The sequence below is a fragment of the Pleurodeles waltl genome, chromosome 6, assembly GCF_031143425.1.
Source record: "Pleurodeles waltl isolate 20211129_DDA chromosome 6, aPleWal1.hap1.20221129, whole genome shotgun sequence".
In the NCBI taxonomy this organism is placed as follows: domain Eukaryota; kingdom Metazoa; phylum Chordata; class Amphibia; order Caudata; family Salamandridae; genus Pleurodeles; species Pleurodeles waltl.
Genome location: NC_090445.1, coordinates 335,749,482 through 335,767,098, shown reverse-complemented (window position 1 = coordinate 335,767,098; position 17,617 = coordinate 335,749,482). Strand labels below are relative to the sequence as shown.

Here is a 17,617-nt window from a genome sequence, read left to right as displayed (position 1 = left end):
CTCTGTGTTGCTTCTATCTCCTCCCCCAGCCTCCTGTGTTGCTTCCACTTCCCCTCTGTGCTTCTTCCCTCACTCGCTTTAAAAAAAAAAAAGCTCTTGTTAGTTTTTTGCTTTTTATTTGTCTAAAACGGCTTTTTCTTATTCTTCTTTAACCATACTGCACAGCACTGGGGATTCTATATAGTGTAAATAAAAACCGCCTGCTAAGTCGACAGTTCCCAAAGATGAGACCCATTGGTTTTGCCAGTATTCTTTATACCCCCACCATCACCCTAGGAAGATATAAAAGGGAACATCTGCAGCTCACTCACATTTTTGAAGTCTCGAAAAGGCACAAATTGGACAATGTCCCTCATGGCTGCCTCGCCCTTGGTTGAGTGGAGTACTCCATCATCCCCATCCAGTGTTCGCATGTCCGTGAAGTCTGCATTGCCCACACCCACAATGATGATTGACATGGGCAGTTGGGAGGCTTGAACAATGGCGTCTTTGGTCTCTGCCATGTCCGTCACCACACCATCCGTAAGTATTAGCAAGATGGAGTACTTCTGTGTAAAAAAGGAAGATTTGAAAAAATTACAATAAAGAAACACGTTAGACTTGCCTTCACATTGGAACACTGATTCTTCAGAAGACCTGACACAGAATCACACTCTTCGAATCTCCATTAATGGTAGAAGGCCAGAGCAAAAAGGGTGAACTACTTTTTTCTCTTTCAGCCATGTTTTTTTCTTTCAGGCCACAGGAGCTGCGATGTAGCACAAATGTAAGCTTTAGCTTAGGTATTTAAATTGCCTATAGCCTTCTTGGCCTCCCCTTCTTGACACATGGGTGTGATACAGCGCAGTCAGATTCAATTTGAAAGAGAAAGGGGTTGTGTAAATCTTCGAAAATCTCTAGCTAAGTACTGCAGGCAAGCATGACTTTATCATCCTTTCAATCTCAATCACATTTCAGAATCAAAACCAAAACGATTTTCACTCACAAGATAAAGAGGTTTAGGGTCTGAATGACCTCAATCATGTTTTGCTGAGAGACTCGAATACATTTAGCATCGAGCTTGCAGTAAAGAAAGATTTTTGTTTTGCTAATTCGGAAATAGTGGCGACCGTCTGAACTATTCATTAGAAAGGACAAATACAAAGATGTGTTTTGTTGCTGTTTCTGGACAGAACCACTGTCCTCGGGAGGTTCTTGGTCCTTTAAGTGCAGGTCAGTCCTCTGAGTCCTCAGAGGTTGCTGGTCCTGCTGGATGCGTCGCTGTGCAGGTTCTTTGAGTCTGGAGACAGGCCGGTAGGGCTGGGGCCAAGTCAGTTGTCATCTCCGTCGTCTCTTCGGGGCTTTCAGGTCAGCAGTCCTTGTTGTTGTTGTAGTTTGCAGGAATCTGATTTCCAGGGTTCAGGGTCGCCCTTAAATACTAAATTTAGAGGTGCGTTTAGGTCTGGGGGGCAGTAGCCAATGGCTACTGTCCTTGAGGGTGGCTACACCCACCTTGTGCCTCCTCCCTGAGGGGAGAGGGGCACATTCCTATTCCTATTGGGGGAATCCTCCAAAACAAGATGGAGGATTTCTTCAGGCAGGGGGTCACCTCAGCTCAGGACACCTTAGGGGCTGCCCGACTGGTGGGTGACTCCTCCTTGTTTTTCTCATTATCTCCTCTGGACTTGCCGCAAAAGTGGGGGCTGGGATGCCCTGGGGCGCTGTAACAGCTGGCATGAGCCTTTGAGGCCCACCACCAGGTGTTGCAGTCCCTGCAGGGGGAGGTGAGAAGCACCTCCACGCAGTGCAGGATTTGTTCCTGGCCACAGAGTGACAAAGGCACTCACCTCATGTGGCCAGAAACTTGTCTGGCTGTGGCAGGCTGGCAGGAACTGGTCAGCCTAACACTAGGAGTCGGACTGGCATGCAGGGGGCATCTCTAAGATGCCCTCTGTGTGCATTTTCAATAAATCCCACACTGGCATCAGTGTGTATTTATTGTGCTGAGAAGTTTGATACCATACTTCCCAGATTTCAGTGTAGCCATTATGGAACTGTGGAGTTCATAACTGACAGACTCCCAGACCATATGCTCTTTATTGCTACCCTGCACTTACAGTGTCTAAGATTTGGCTTAGACACTGTAGGGGCATATTGCTCATGCAACTATACCCTCACCTGTGGAATAGTGCACCCTATCTTAGGGCTGTAAGGCCTGATAGAGGGGTGACTTACCTATGCCACAGGCAGTGGGATGTAGGCATGGCACCCTGAGGGGAGTGCCATGTCGACTTAGTCATTTTCTCCCCACCAGTACACACAAGCTGTGAGGTAGTGTGCATGTGATGAGTGAGGGGTCCCCAGGATGGCATAATACATGCTGCAGCCCTTAGAGACCTTCCCTGGCCACAGGGCCCCTGGTACCAGGGGTACCATTTACAAGGGACATATCTGTGTGCCAGTGCTGTGCCAATTGTGGGAACAAAGGTACAGTTTAGGGAAAGAACACTGGTGCTGGGGCCTGCTTAGCAGAATCCCAGCACACTTTCAATCATAACTGGCATCAACAAAATTCAAAAAGTTAGGGGGTAACCATGCCAAGAAAGGAATTTCCTTACAAACGGTAAGTAACTTCTTGTGCTGATGCATCCCTCTAACTGCAGATTCCTCATTTTGTGAATAGATACCTTAGAAGTACCTCCCCAAGTGGTGGTTCTGTGAACTGACTGAGATCAGAAAGTCCTGTAGGACTGAGTGGGCAAAATGTTCCTCAATGGACTTGATTGTTCAGGCAGTAGTACTTCATGAACATATTTACCAAAGCCCATGTAGTAGCCAGGGAAATATCTAGGACAGACACTCCCTGTGCCAGTACAGTGATAGCAGTTCTGGTGGAATGAGTTTGTAAACCTTCTGGAGGCTGTTTCTTAGCCAGTGCATTACAGATTCTAATGTGGAAACCAATCCATTTGGGAGATGGTCAATTTTTGCACTGATTGGTCCATTTTTGCATTCATTGCCCTTCTTTGCCCTGGAGAACACCACAAAGAGCTGATCGTCCACCCGATGTTCTTTGATGCAATCCATTTAAAAGGTTTGTGCTTTCTTAGGGTCCAAACAAGGAGCGCCTTTTCTTCTCTAGAGGTATGAGGTGGAATAAAGAATGTTGGAAGGGCGCTAGCCTGCCCAACATAAAATGTGTGACCAATTTTTAGCAGAAAGAAAGCTTTGGTCCTCAACACCAACTTATCTAGGAAGAATGTTGCATAAGGTAGGTTGAGAGAAAGACTCTGCAACTCATTCACATGCTAAGCCGATGATCTGACGATGAGAAACACTGTTTTTAGTGGCAATAGCCATAATGGATAACTGTGCCGTGGCCCACAAGGTGTGCACATAATAAAAGTGAGAACTAAATTCAAATCCCACTGTGGCATCACAAAGGGTTTTGATGGAAATAAGCATTGCAAGCCATTAAAAAATCTAATCAGAACAATTGGTTTTAAATAAAGAATGACGATTCGGCAATGGGAAAAAGCTGAAAATATCAACAAATAGTCTTCAACAGTGAACCAGGCAAGGCCGTGCTAGGCCAGGAAGACAACAAAAAACAACTTCAGTTTGGCGGATGCTGCACCAAGCCACAAATCTTTCCAAACAGCTTGTGTACACCATTTTGTTAGAGGGATGCCTCACCTCTAACATAACATCAATGACATCACAAGAAAGATCAAATGTAGTCAACTGCTGCCATTCAATCTCCACGCTTGATGATGCACATTGTGCAGCCCGGGTGCATGACTCTGACCGGCTGCTGCAACATAAGTTCCTCACAAAGCGACAGGTTGGTTGGAGAACCGATGCTCATGCCCAGGAGTTCTGGGTACCAGAATCTCCTGGCTGAATATGGGGCCACTAGGACTACTTGGGCTCAGTTGTTCCTGATATTTTTCAGACCTCAGGGCAGGAGCGGTAGTGTGGGAAGGCATAAAGGAGTCCTGAGCTCCACTCCTGGTGGAATATGTCTCTGAAAGAGAGCAGTCTTGAGAACTCCAGGGCACAAAAGTGCTGACATTGCGTGTTCTTGGCAGTGGCAAAAATGTTTGAGCCATTGTTCCCCCATTCTTGTAACATACCCTGCACCACCTCCCTGCCTTCATGGTATGCTAGGTGTTGGCGGTTGAATTGGTCCACCCTGGCATTTAGACCTCTCGCCAGGTGGTTCACAGCTATGTGAATCATCTGACAGCCCAGCCACTTCCAGAGACATAAAGGGGGTTATTCCAACTTTGGAGGAGATGTTAATCCGTCCCAAAAGTGACGGTAAAGTGACGGATATACCACCAGCCGTATTACGAGTTCCATAGGATATAATGGACTCGTAATACGGCTGGTGGTATATCCGTCACTTTACCGTCACTTTTGGGACGGATTAACACCTCCTCCAAAGTTGGAATAACCCCCAAAGTCTCCAGTCAGAGGACCCAAAACATCATCCCACCCTTCTTGGTGTAGGTCCACATGGTGGTGGTGTTGTTTGTGAGCACTTGTACCAGCCTCCCTCTGATAGTGGCAAGAAGGCATTCAGTGCCAAGAGGATTGCCAACAGCTCCAACAGACTGATGAGTCCGGCTTCTGACGAATATCAGCGTCTTCCGATCGACACCCACAACCCTGAAGTAACACATTTGCCACCTCTGTCAAGTCTGGGTGGGGTAAGGAGCGGGGGATCTGCCACTGACCCAATCGTGGTTCAGCAGCAAACAATGCAAGTCTTTCACAGTATCCTCTGATATCTGAATACAATGTTATCTTAGTAGCTGAATACAATCTAACAGCCTCCTATGGTGCTATGCTCACTGGGACTTTAGGTCCCACTGCAGAGCCTGCATATGCCATTGAGAGTGTTTCACCAGCAGGATGCAGTAGGCCAGCATCCCAGCACCCTCAGAGTCATCTGCACTGAGATCCAGCGCAGAGGTTGAAACATCAGGATCATAGCCCAAATGACTCTCCCTTCTGGGGAAAAGGCATAACCAGATTGGCTTGGTTGACCAAGAGCATCTGTGAATGAGTCAGGTGTGACATTGGCACATTGATAGTGAACCCCAGCAATGTTAGGTGGTTGACGACTGCCTGGGGAGAGCCTGTGTTTAGCAGCTACTCATTAAGGTAAGGGAAGAATGGTAAGGCCACCCTTCGAAGGTGTGCTGCGACCACCGCCATCACTTTCATGAACACCCAAGGGACACTGGAGAAGCCAGAATGAAGCACTGCAAACTGAAAATGCTCCTGGCCCACAGTGACCCACAGGTAGTGCTTCTGGGCCTGTAGTATGAAGATATGGAAATAAGCGCTGTGCAGGTCCAATGCCACCACCCAGTCTCCAGGGTATAGGCAGACAGGATCTGGGCTAGCATGAACATCTTGAATTTATCCTTCCGTAGGAAGGCACTGAGAGGGCAGAGATCTAAAATAGGACAATGGCCTCTGTCCTTCTTCAGCACGAGGAAGTAGCGGGAGTAACACCCAGCTTCTACTTCCAAAGCTGAAACCCTCTCTTCTTTGGCCAAAAGGGCCTACACCTCCTGCTGTAAGACGGGCACGTGGTCCTCCATCAGTTGAACTGATGGTGGTGGATGGTACGCGGGCTGGAAAGAAATTTTAAGGCACAGCCCGATGGGCAATTTGGAAGACCCACTTGAGGTGGTGGATTGCCACTCCTGGAAGGAATGTTGGATCCTGCCTCTGGCAAGGTGGCTGTGTGCCATAAAGTACACACTAAAGTGATTTTGCAACTTCAGTTGTTTGCAGCTGTGGTTGCTGGAAGAGTGGGGGACTAAGCTGCACACTGTCCCTTATGCTCTGGGTGTTGTCTTTGTGAGCTGTAGTCTTGTGAGCCGCAACCTCGGGCTGGAAGGTTGGCTGGGCTGACAGAGGGGTCTGGCGTTGGCAAAACTGAAATTCCTTTCCATATGGAGGGACGAAATGGCTGGTAGAATTCCCTAGTGGGGGCAGACAGACCAAAGACAAGTGCTGTGTCCTGGAGTTCCTTAAACTGTTACCAGTCTGAGTCTGCTTTTTTGTCAGAGAAGGCAAAAGCCATTAAATGGCATGTCCACCAGGGATGCTTGGCCTGTAAACCTCATACAGGGGTGGTGCTGAAGTGTCACACTCTTACTCATTGCACAACCTAAGCAGCTGGTCATATCCAGGCCATAGCAAATTGCAAATTTAGCTGTGGTGTCTCATAGGGAATGGCTTAGAAGACAACTGGAATTTACTGATCACACAACAAGGCTCATGGAGGAAAAGATGTGCTTGCCAAATGTCTCTATTCTCTTAGACTTAGAATCAGGTGTGGTGCTGGTGGAGGTGTTGGAATTTATCTTACTGGTGGATGCCTGCACCACCAAATTCTCTGGCATAGGATGTTGTATGAGAAAATCAGGGTCACCTGGTTCTCATCTATAGCACTCTGCATATTAACTGGTGGTCCCAAACATGGTGTCGCACAAGTGGCCAGGAGGGTATCCTTGAAGACCTCATTCATTGGTAACGGAGGTTCTGTAGGTGCTGGACTAGGCTGGAGTACCTAAAACATGAGTCTTAACCTCCATAGTGGGGAGTTGTAGGTCTAGTCCTTCTGCCAAGTGAATAAAGTACTTTCTTCAGTGATAGTGCCGGGATGAGAAAATAGACCAGTATCTGGAGATGTATGCAGGCCACTGGCAACTTCCAGTTCTTCATACCAGTTTTCCTCATCAATTGGGGAACATAATCATCCCCTTCCTCAAAATTGTCACTGTATGAAATCAATTCTGAAAACACTACATAGCTTTGGCCTTACTACGTGGTAAGGGTAAAGTATCAGAATCAGAAGAGTTACCTCCTGACTGTGCTCCTGTGGCAGGGCATGGCCTTGGTTGAAGTTGTGGTGAATCCTGCTCAGAGTTGGAAAGCACAATGGGTTGCAAGTCTTCCTTTCCTTGCCGGCCTCAGCAGCGCCAGCATGAACACTGATTTAAGGGGAACTGGAGCAGAGGGTAGTGCCAGACCCAGTTGTTTTGAGGAGTACAGATAGCACAGAGGCTGGTCCCGCTGACAGAAGTCTGACTAGAGGCTCCTTCAGGTACTTGGGTCTAAAGGCATACCAAAAGGAATCAGTAAAAGGATGAATATGTGCAGCATGGCTTTACTAAAGGACTCCACTTGCTGCAATGTTGCCAATTACCCTGGAAATTCAGGATGCATCAAGATAGGCTTGGGATCAGCTCTGTTGGAGATTGGGAGTGAGACCAGATGGCACACTGACATCCTCGCACCCTCTCTGGAATTAGCGGGTGATGAGACAGGGTAAATTCCCACTTTTATTTCTTCTGCTTCTTTTTGGACTCACCTGAAGACTGACAATGATCTGACGTGGGAATGGCTCCAGAAGAAGGAATGGGACTTCTGACTTCGACCAGTCATGGCGTGGAATCTTCCCATGTCTGGGGACATACATCTTCACCTCGCAGCCCCACATGGCCATCGGATTCATCTGAGATAGTGGTAATATTCCCAGGAATCGTGCTCTGACACCAGGCATTGACACACTTCATGAGGATCTGTGAAAGACATCTGTTTACAACTGTCCTTCCAAGGCTTGAAACCTGTTGTCTTAGGAGGTGATATTTTCCATTTAACACTGGAAAATATTTGTTACAAGTGTCATGATAAGACTAACAAATAGCTCTGGATTTGCATCTGAAAGCATAGAAAAAAAGGAACTGATGTCAGTGTGCATGGGTAGCACTTATTTGCGGACCGCTTATCACTTCTGGAGAGGAAAGACGTTAGTGTGGAGTCACATGACACCACATATCAGTGCACAGAAGTACTGCTTTAAAGTTTATGGATCCAGTCTGACATCCAGAGAATATTCATAAGGTGAGAAATCTGCAGTTAGAAGTATCCTTCAGAGCACAATTTTAACAGATGAAAAATCCTGGAGAAATTCAAATCTTCAATCTTATCTACAAAGTACAAGCTACTCATACAAACAAAATATACAAAGAGCTCGCTGACAGCCCACATAACCGCATGAGTTGCTGGCGAGGAATGAACACAATGATGATAAACTGCACCCAGTGTGGGTGAAGGACCTGCACCCTTTTAAAGGAAGAACAACTCAAGGACTTTCCTAAAAATAGCATCTTACAGACAAGGGTGAATTAAGAAATACTTAATATCCTCTTTGTAGGGGCCTAAGTACATTTTTGTTAAGAGACAATTATAGGGAGAGTGTACTAGAGATTACCTGAACACTCTCCTTCCCTCAATTGGGAATTGATTAAATTTCAATGTTTTTATTTGTACACTGGGGTAGAACCTGCTTTTATTATTCTGGGTTTCCCAGCAAGCTTCTGTGCACCAAAATTCCTCTTTTTGCCCTTTTGTTAAAGTACCTGTATTTTCAAAAGCTGACCAATTGGAAAATATGATTTCTGCAGAGCTATTTACTGGCTTTCAGATATCCAATCTCAAGAAAAGGTGCATGTCTTTCTAACTCGGATGGATGAGGTTGAGTTCTCAATGTCCGTTCTTCTATCACATGCTGAGGAGAATCATCTATTGACTTTACAAGAGGTTTTTAACCTGGAACATTTTAAACTCTTCTTGCTCTAATAGTTGACCTGACATCTTAACAAAACTGTTTTTGAGACTGACCGCCTAATTTACAATTAAGCCTAGAGGATAGATGGTTCAAACAATGTTGAGTATCTGCAGAACTCCTTCAAAGTCTTTAGTAAGTACCGGCAGGTTGGTCTGCCCTGACAACAATGAAAACTTATTGCCAGCAGAGGTCTGTAGTCCCCACAGTTCTTTCCATTAACAGGAAAAGCAGCAGTATGTCAGCCTGGCAGTTGGGGTTGCAATTGCTTGGTGTGCTTATACAAGTGATAGTCATGCATGACAATACATGATCAAGAATGTGTATCAAGTGAGAACAACATGGCCCATTTAATTATTATGTACAATCCAATTAGGTCCGTAAAACTGGTTGACAATGTTTAGATCCTTTTAGACAGATAGAAGGATCATCATCTGGACTTTAAGAATACATGAGCCCCAGAAAAATAGAGGGTCTGACTAGTTTTGTATGAGAGCATTGAGCAAGGTTCTCCCCACACACCTACTGCACCATAACATTGTTTTTAATATTTTATTGAATAAATTGATCATCCGATGTATTTGCACATTGATTGTGTTATCTATGGTCTTTGGACCACTGTTCTTTACACATTATCCATTATGTCATTGTCATGCAAGTCCGTTAGTTCTTCACGTTCTGCCCCTTCTGGAGGACTGTTGACCATGTTTACCATTCTCCACAGGGCTGAAGTGGTCCATCAGCTCAAGTGGCTCACTTTGGCAAAATGGTTCATTTCCTTGCAGGAAATGAAGGTCTTGCTGCATGCTCTGCACTTTGCTGGGCGATGTGTGGGTTGCCGTGGTACCCATATGCCTCTTATGGTGGTTGAGGCGGCTTGCCTTTCCTGGTTGAGTTAGCGGCCATGACCAGGTCAAAAGGTTTGGATCTTGATCGGTTTGTGTACTTTCAAATGGGATGCTCTAGCTTTCAACAGCTCCATGGAGCACTCCAGAGTTAGAAGGTCATTAAGGGGCATGGCTGGCAAATGGAAGATGTGTTCCTGGAGTTTGGAGGAGGCACACCCTTAAATGATTTGTGCACAGATTTCCCTCTGGTTCAGTTGTGAAGGTGCAGATGGTGGCCTGTGCTTTGAGTCTTGCATGGAATAGGTCCAGTGATTCATCCAGCTCTTGCCAGGCATGGTGAACAATGAACCTCTCCTAATCTGGGTTCACCATAGGTTCAGAATAGGCATTGAGAGCTGCAACCATAGTGGCATACATGTGGGGAGGCCCTGCTTCCTTGAGGGTAAGATATAATTTGCAAGTGTCCCCCCTTGAATGGTGTAGTGGCAGTGACCACTTACGTTCTGTCGCCAACCCCTGTGGCAGTGAAGGAGAGGTCTAGTTGCTCCACCCATAGCTGCTATTTGGAGTACTGCATGAAGGGGGGCTGGAGAGGATGAATGGCTCAGTCACTGGAGGGCCTGCCATGGCATCCTTGAAGTAGAATATATGGTTCCTATCAGCATTCGCAGGATATCAGTGTAAGGTGCTGGTGAAGCCACGTGGCTGGGCAGGTATAAACTATTGTGTTGTCTGGTGGAGCATTAATCTTGTTTCCTTTACTTTCAGGCACTCATAGCACATTCTACAAGCAATCTGGCCTCCAATCAGAGCTTGTGGGCAGACAGTGTGTAGGCTTAAGGCTACCACCCTTCTCAGAGGCACACAGTATTGGAGCCCTTTATTGGGTCTTTCACAGCCTTCTCAGATGGGTGGTGCCCTGCCCCTCTTACCACGTGTGGCTCAGCATGGTATTCAGCCCTATAGTTGAGCGGTTGTCACACCTTCTGAGCCAAGGTGTGGGTTGTCGTGGGGAAGAAAAGCTGCGGTGAGTCAGGAGACATGCCATGCAGGGCCATCTCATATTGCAGGTTGGGTGAAGCACAGCTGTTCTGGGTTCGCTTCTGCAGGACTGCACATACAGGGCATCCTGTCCTTGTCACCACTGTGATGGCCAGCATAAGTGGGCCAGGCCAGCATGAGCACAAACTCAGGCACACCAAGTTGTTGGCTAACTGCCCACCCAGCAACCTGTCGGGCCTTTTTTATTATCAAGGGGACGTCACGTCCAGACCGTACTACGGTTGGAACGAAGGGGACATCCAGGATCACTCTTCTCATAGTGGCCCACTTCCTGCTATCCGGAAGCCTAACGGTACAAGCATCAGCACCACGTATCTGGCCTGTTGATGTAATAATCACCATACATACTTCTCACTGACGTTTCTTGGGCTGTTTCTTTCTTGGTCAGGAAACTTACCTCCAGGTAAAGCAGCAGCAAGAGCTTTCGTTTTCGATTGTAGGAGAACCTGCTTCTGTGCTCATCAACCAACTGTGAGGCCCAACTGGAATACATTTTGGAGTAAACCATGCAAACATGCCCCACTTCCTTACTATGACACTGGGACAACAGTAGCACTGTTTTCAGCTGTGCTCTGCCTGGTACAGTGATTCTTGTCCTGAGTCCTCCAGTGGGTAAACGGAGTACCAGCATTTGAAAAAGCGTTTTGCACGTGTACAAGATAAGAACATGGGCCCATATTTATATTTTTTTACGCAAATCAGCGCTAGCGCAGATTTGCATCAAAAAGTTTAGCGCCGGCTGTAGGAAAGTACCATCTTGCCTGGCATGTTACCTCCATATTTCACTGTATATATGTTGTTTTAGTCTATGTGTCACTGGGACCCTGCCAGGCAGGGCCCCAGTGCTCATAAGTGTGCCCTGTATGTGTTCCCTGTGTGATGCCTAACTGTCTCACTGAGGCTCTGCTAACCAGAACCTCAGTGGTTATGCTCTCTCTGCTTTCCAAGTTTGTCACTAACAGGCTAGTGACTAAATTTACCAATTCACATTGGCATACTGGTACATCCATATAATTCCCTTGTATATGGTACTGAAGTACCCAGGGTATTGGGGTTCCAGGAGATCCCTATGGGCTGCAGCATTTCTTTAGCCACCCATAGGGAGCTCTGACAATTCTTACACGGGCCTGCCAGTGCAGCCTGAGTGAAATAACGTCCACGTTATTTCACAGCCATTTACCACTGCACTTAAGTAACTTATAAGTCACCTATATGTCTAACCTTCACCTGGTGAAGGTTGGGTGCAAAGTTACTTAGTGTGTGGGCACCCTGGTACTAGCCTAGGTGCCCCCACATCGTTCAGGGAAAATTCCCTGGACTTTGTGAGTGCGGGGACACCATTACACGCGTGCACTGTACATGGGTCACTACCTATGTACAGCGTCACAATGGTAACTACGAACATGGCCATGTAACATGTTTAAGATCATTCTGGCATTGGGGGGACAATTCCATGATCCCCCGGGTCTCTAGCACAGAACCCGGGTACCGCCAAACTGCCTTTCCGGGGTCTCCACTGCAGTTGCTGCTGCTGCCAACCCATCAGACAGGTTTCTGCCCTCCTGGGGTCCAGGCAGCCCTGGCCCAGGAAGGCAGAACAAAGGATTTCCTCTGAGAGAGGGTGTAACACCCTCTCCCTTTGGAAATAGGTGTGAAGGCTGGGGAGGAGTAGCCTCCCCCAGCCTCTGGAAAATGCTTTGATGGGCACAGATGGTGCCCATCTCTGCATAAGCCAGTCTACACCGGTTTAGGGATCCCCCAGCCCTGCTCTGGCACGAAACTGGACAAAGGAAAGGGGAGTGAACACTCCCCTGACCTGCACCTCCCAGGGGAGGTGCCCAGAGCTCCTCCAGTGTGTCCCAGACCTCTGCCATCTTGGAAACAGAGGTGTCTGTGGCACACTGGACTGCTCTGAGTGGCGAGTGCCAGCAGGTGATGTCAGAGGCTCCTTCTGATAGGCTCTTACCTCTCTTGGCAGCCAATCCTCCTACCTTAGTAGCCAAATCTCCTTTTCTGGCTATTTAGGGTCTCTGCTTTGGGGAATTCTTCAGATAATGAACGCAAGAGCTCACCAGAGTTCCTCTGCATCTCCCTCTTCACCTTCTGCCAAAGGATCAACTGCTGACTGCTCAGGACGCCTGCAAAACCGCAACATAGTAGCAAGACGACTACTAGCAACCTTGTATCACTTCATCCTGCCGGCTTTCTCGACTGTTTCCAGGTGGTGCATGCTCTGGGGGAAGCCTGCCTCCTCTCTGCACCAGGAGCTCTAAAGAAATCTCCTGTGGGTTGACGGAATCTTCCCCCTGCAACCACAGGCACCAAAAGACTGCATCACTGGTCCTCTGGGTCCCCTCTCAGCACGACGAGCGTGGTCTCTGGAACTCAGCAACTCTGTCCAAGTGACTCCCATAGTCCAGTGACTCTTCAGTCCAACTTTGGTGGAGGTAAGTTCTTGCCTCCCCACGCTAGACTGCATTGCTGGGTACCGCGTGATTTGCAACTGCTCCGGCTCCTGTGCACTCTTCCAGGATTTCCTTCATGCACAGCCAAGCCTGGGTCCTCGACACTCTAACCTGCAGTGCACAACCTTCTGAGTTGTCCTCCGGCGTAGTGGGACTCCCTTTTGTGACTTCGGGTGGACTCCGGTTCACATTTCTTCTAAGTGCCTGTTCAGGTACTTCTGCGGGTGCTGCCTGCTTCTGTGAGGGCTCCCTGACTTGCTGGGCGCCCCCTCTGTCTCCTCTTCCAAGTGGTGACATTCTTGTCCCTCCTAGGCCACAGCAGTATCCAAAAACCTCTACCGTGACCCTTGCAGCTAGCAAGGCTTGTTTGCGGTCTTTCTGCGTGGGAACACCTCTGCAAGCTTCATCGCGACGTAGGACATCCATCCTCTGAAGGGGAAGTTCCTAGTCCTCTTCTTTCTTGCAGAACTCCAAGCTTCTTCCAACAGGTGGCAGCTTCCTTGCACCCTCAGCTGGCATTTCATGGGCTCCTGCCCACTCTCGACAGTGTCGCGACTTTTGGAGTTGGTCCCCTTGTCTTACAGGTCTTCAGGTCTGGAAATCCACTGTTGTTGCATTGCTGGTGTTTGTTCTTCCTGCAGAATCCCCCTATCACGACTTCTGTGCTCTCTGGGGGTAGTAGGTGCACTTTACACCTACCTTTCAGGGTCTTGGGGTGGGCTGTTTTTCTAAACCTCACTGTTTTCTTACAGTCCCAGTGACCCTCTACAAGCTCACATCGGTTTGGGGTCCATTCGTTGTTCGCATTCCACTTTTGGAGTATATGGTTTGTGTTGCTCCTATACCTATTTTGCTCCTATTGCAATCTACTGTAACTTTACACTGCTTGCATTACTTTTCTTGCTATTACCTGCATAATTTTGGTTTGTGTACATATATCTTGTGTATACTGTATATCTTATCCTCATACTGAGGGTACTCACTGAGATACTTTGACATATTGTCATAAAAATAAAGTACCTTTATTTTTAGTACTTCTGTGTATTGTGTTTTCTTATGATATTGTGCATATGACACCAGTGGTATAGTAGGAGCTTTACATGTCTCCTAGTTCAGCCTAAGCTGCTTTGCCTAGCTACCTTCTATCAGCCTAAGCTGCTAGAAACACCTCTTCTACACTAATAAGGGATAACTGGACCTGGCACAAGGTGTAAGTACCTCTGGTACCCACTACAAGCCAGGCCAGCCTCCTACACCGGCTAACGCCATTCCAACGCGCCAGCCGGGAGCCTTATTTATGGAATGACGTTAGCCGGCGCTGCGGCCTGGCTTGCATCAAGATAAATTACTCTAACCGGGCAGCGGAGGCATAGGGAAGAATGGGGGGTGTGCGTCAAAGAATGGTGCAAGTCATGTTAGAGTCAAAAATATTGACTCTAACCTGACTAGCGTCATTTTTTGACGCACAACCTTAGCAAAGACAGGAGTCATGCCCCCCTGCCCAATGGCCATGCCCAGGGGACTTCTGTCCCCTGGGCATGGCCATTGGGCACAATGGCATGTAGGGGGGCCCAAGTTAGGCCTCCCTATGCCACTTTAAAAAATAAAAAAAAATACTTACCTCTACTTACCGTAGATGGGTCCCCCCATCCATGGGTGTCCTCCAGGTGTGGGCGAGGGTGGCAAGGGGTGTCCCTGGGGCCAGGGAAGGGCACCTGTGGACTGCTTCCATGGTCAGAGACCATGGAAATGAGCCCATAGGTCCCTTAACGGCTGCCCTGACCGAGACGTTAAAAAATGACTCTAAACTGGTTTAGAGTCATTTTTTAAGGCCCTCCCCCTCCCGTGCATAATTTTTGCACGGGAGTATAAATAAGGCGCAAAGGCCTTAGAGTCATATTTTGCCCTGGAACACCTACCTTGCATCTCATTAACGCAAGGTAGGTTTCCACGGTAAAAAAATTACTCAAACTCCATAAATTTGGCGCTCGATGGGTCTAGCGCCAAAGAATACATATGGAGTTAAGTTTGCGCTGGATTAACATAAAAAAGAATTACGCAAATCCGGCGCAAACAGAGTATAAATATGCCCCTTAGTGCTAATCATTTTGCTCCCAAAGTTGTATGCTGGTTACCGAGATCATCTGATGTGGGGAAGATCCCGGCCTCTGGGCACTGTCCCTGGCTTAAGGGCTCCCAGTTCATTCAGGTATCACCTGAAGGAAAGGACACCTAAACCTTTCCACCGAAACCTTTCCACAAGTGTTGACATTAGCAAGAAAGCCCAGAGAGCCACTGAAAAGTACTGGTTTGTTCTACGTTTTTTATAAACAATTGCAAACCCTGCATATTTTCCCTTCATTCAAACTGCTTATTTTCCTTAACTATTTTAGGAAATGTTGTAATTAAGGCATGTTTTTTTATTTATTTCAAATCTTTGTTAATTTAACTCTGTGCTCTGCTCCTCCACTCCTGTCAGAGACATTTTAAAATTAAACTACACTGTGCCATGAAAACGTGCATTTTTGCTTAATTTATCGAAGCCCTTGCACACCAGTTTAGAAAAAATCTTTGGGATGAATGCAGTACATCGGTTGAAGAAATGGCTTAACCTCGATGACATTGTCAGAAGTGTGACAATCCTGATGCCATTATCAAGAGCTGGCACTAAATACATTTTGGCAATTTCCGAATTTATTTTTTCAGAGAAGTCTGTGAACTTGGACCGGAGGGAATGTAGACCCAGACAAAGACAGGGGAAATGTTTTTTTCTGGGTACAAAAAACAAGTCGTTTTAATCAAAATGACCGCTGCAGCTCACTTCCTGAAACGCCAAGAGCATGATCAGGGGCATAGCTTGAGCAGTAAGACTAGGGGTGTGAGCTTCAGATTTTACGAAATCAGATCTGCATATAGGGCCTCATTACTAACCTGGCGGTCAAAGACCGCCAGGGCTGTTTCGGCGTTTGTACCGCCAACAGGCTGGCGGTACAATTTTGCCGATTACGACTGCGGCGCAAGCGGGACCGGCGGTTTCCCGCCACGGTTGTTCCGGCAGTTTTAATCCGCCAGGGCAGCACTGCTTGCAGCGCTGCCCAGGGGATTACGAGTCCCCTTCCCGCCAGCCTGTCCATGGGGGAAAGGCTGTCAGGAAAGGGAGTCGCAGGGCCCCTGGGGGCTGTGCTCATGCACTGGGCATGGGCAGTGCAGGGGCCCCCAGGCACAGCCCCACACTGCTGAAAAGCGCAACGGGTGCAACTGCACCCGTCGCACGGCCGCAACACTGCCGGTTCCATTAGGAGCCGGCTCCCATGTTGCGGCTGACATCCCCGCTGGGCCGGCGGGTGGAAACTGTGTTTCCACCCGCCGGCCCAGCGGGATGTCATAATGGGTACGGCGGGAGTGCGGCCGTATTGGCGGCCGCACAGTGGTTACACCTTGGCGGGCCGCGGTTGCCTCCCACCAAGGTTGTAATGAGGCCCATAATGTTTAACTACTTTACACCAAGAGCAGGGTGCATACGAGGGACCTAAGGAGCAGTGGAAAGGAAGAAGAGCGCGGATTGGCAGGGGTACTAAAAGAGAGAAAACACAACATTTTGGCGACTTTCTAAAAAGGAGTGTGTGTTGTTTTGCCTGTGTGTATGTAAAGATTCCTGGTGAAATCCGACATACACATCACCATACCAGACTGAAAGCACCTGCACCCAACTATTTACCCCAAAATATTTTTTTTGTTGGGGGGTGTAACTTCCCAAACACGCCCCCGCTATGCCCCTGAGCATGATGGTTACAATTCAAGGCTGGACTGGCCAAACCAGGCATCGAGTGTTTCCCCAAGAGGCTGGAAGGGTGGGGGGCGCTTTTGTTCACAGAAGGCCGGTTTTGTAGCAGTGCAGTAGTTTTAAAAGCACCACCGAGTTCCCTGTATGTCCAACAGTTTCAGGCAACAGTACAAGTGCCAACATACCCCCGGTGATTAATTTACCTGCTGGACAGAGATCAGCGTTTTGTCTAGTGGCAGATTTGGCTCATCTAAGGAAGTGCAGAGGGTTAATATGCCTGCTGCAAAGAAGGAGTACTATGCAGATTACAGAAAAGTATTTTATGCATAGCTCAGTTGGATACTGCTTGTGTCATAAAGATAATTTTGTTGCTGTGCAGTTCATTAGTTACAATGATAATCTATGTGAACTATGAACTGTCTTCGAACAGCTGCATGAAAACTGTATGGTATGGGTTAGATAGTTATGTTTTTTTCCCCAGTCTTTGATTATCTAAACAGGGTTTGCTGGGTAGAAATAAATTATTAGTAAAGTCAACCCTAACCACTGTGTTACATTCTGAATCCTTAGTTTATGCTTCCCCAGACCAAGCGCTCTTAGAAAAATGCCTACCAATATGGATGACATGTGAATCCTACACCTTGTAGCCCCCTTTGTGTTATACAACATTTTTTGTACACTGATTTACACACCTATCAATCATTGGCTATGTATGTGTGTGTGATGTAAAGTGCTCCAACACCCTACTCTGGTAAGAAAGGTGCTATAAAACAAATAAAATACATACATGTGAGAGAGGGGCTGTGGAGCGACGAGACGCACT

The 17,617-nt window shown here is 47.5% G+C and overlaps 1 protein-coding gene across 4 annotated transcripts in view; it reads right to left on the bottom strand.

The window, feature by feature from the left end:
- CPNE6 (copine 6) overlaps positions 1-17,617 on the bottom strand; it is a 438,030-nt gene that overhangs the window by 7,055 nt on the left and 413,358 nt on the right. For all 4 annotated transcript variants that reach the window (XR_011204812.1, XR_011204813.1, XM_069238206.1 and 1 more), the window contains one exon: positions 312-548. Coding sequence is in view for 2 of the 4 variants with exons in the window: in XM_069238206.1 (XP_069094307.1) it covers positions 312-548 (237 nt within the window). In the remaining 2 variants the exon portion in view is untranslated. The remainder of the gene's footprint in view (positions 1-311; positions 549-17,617) is intronic.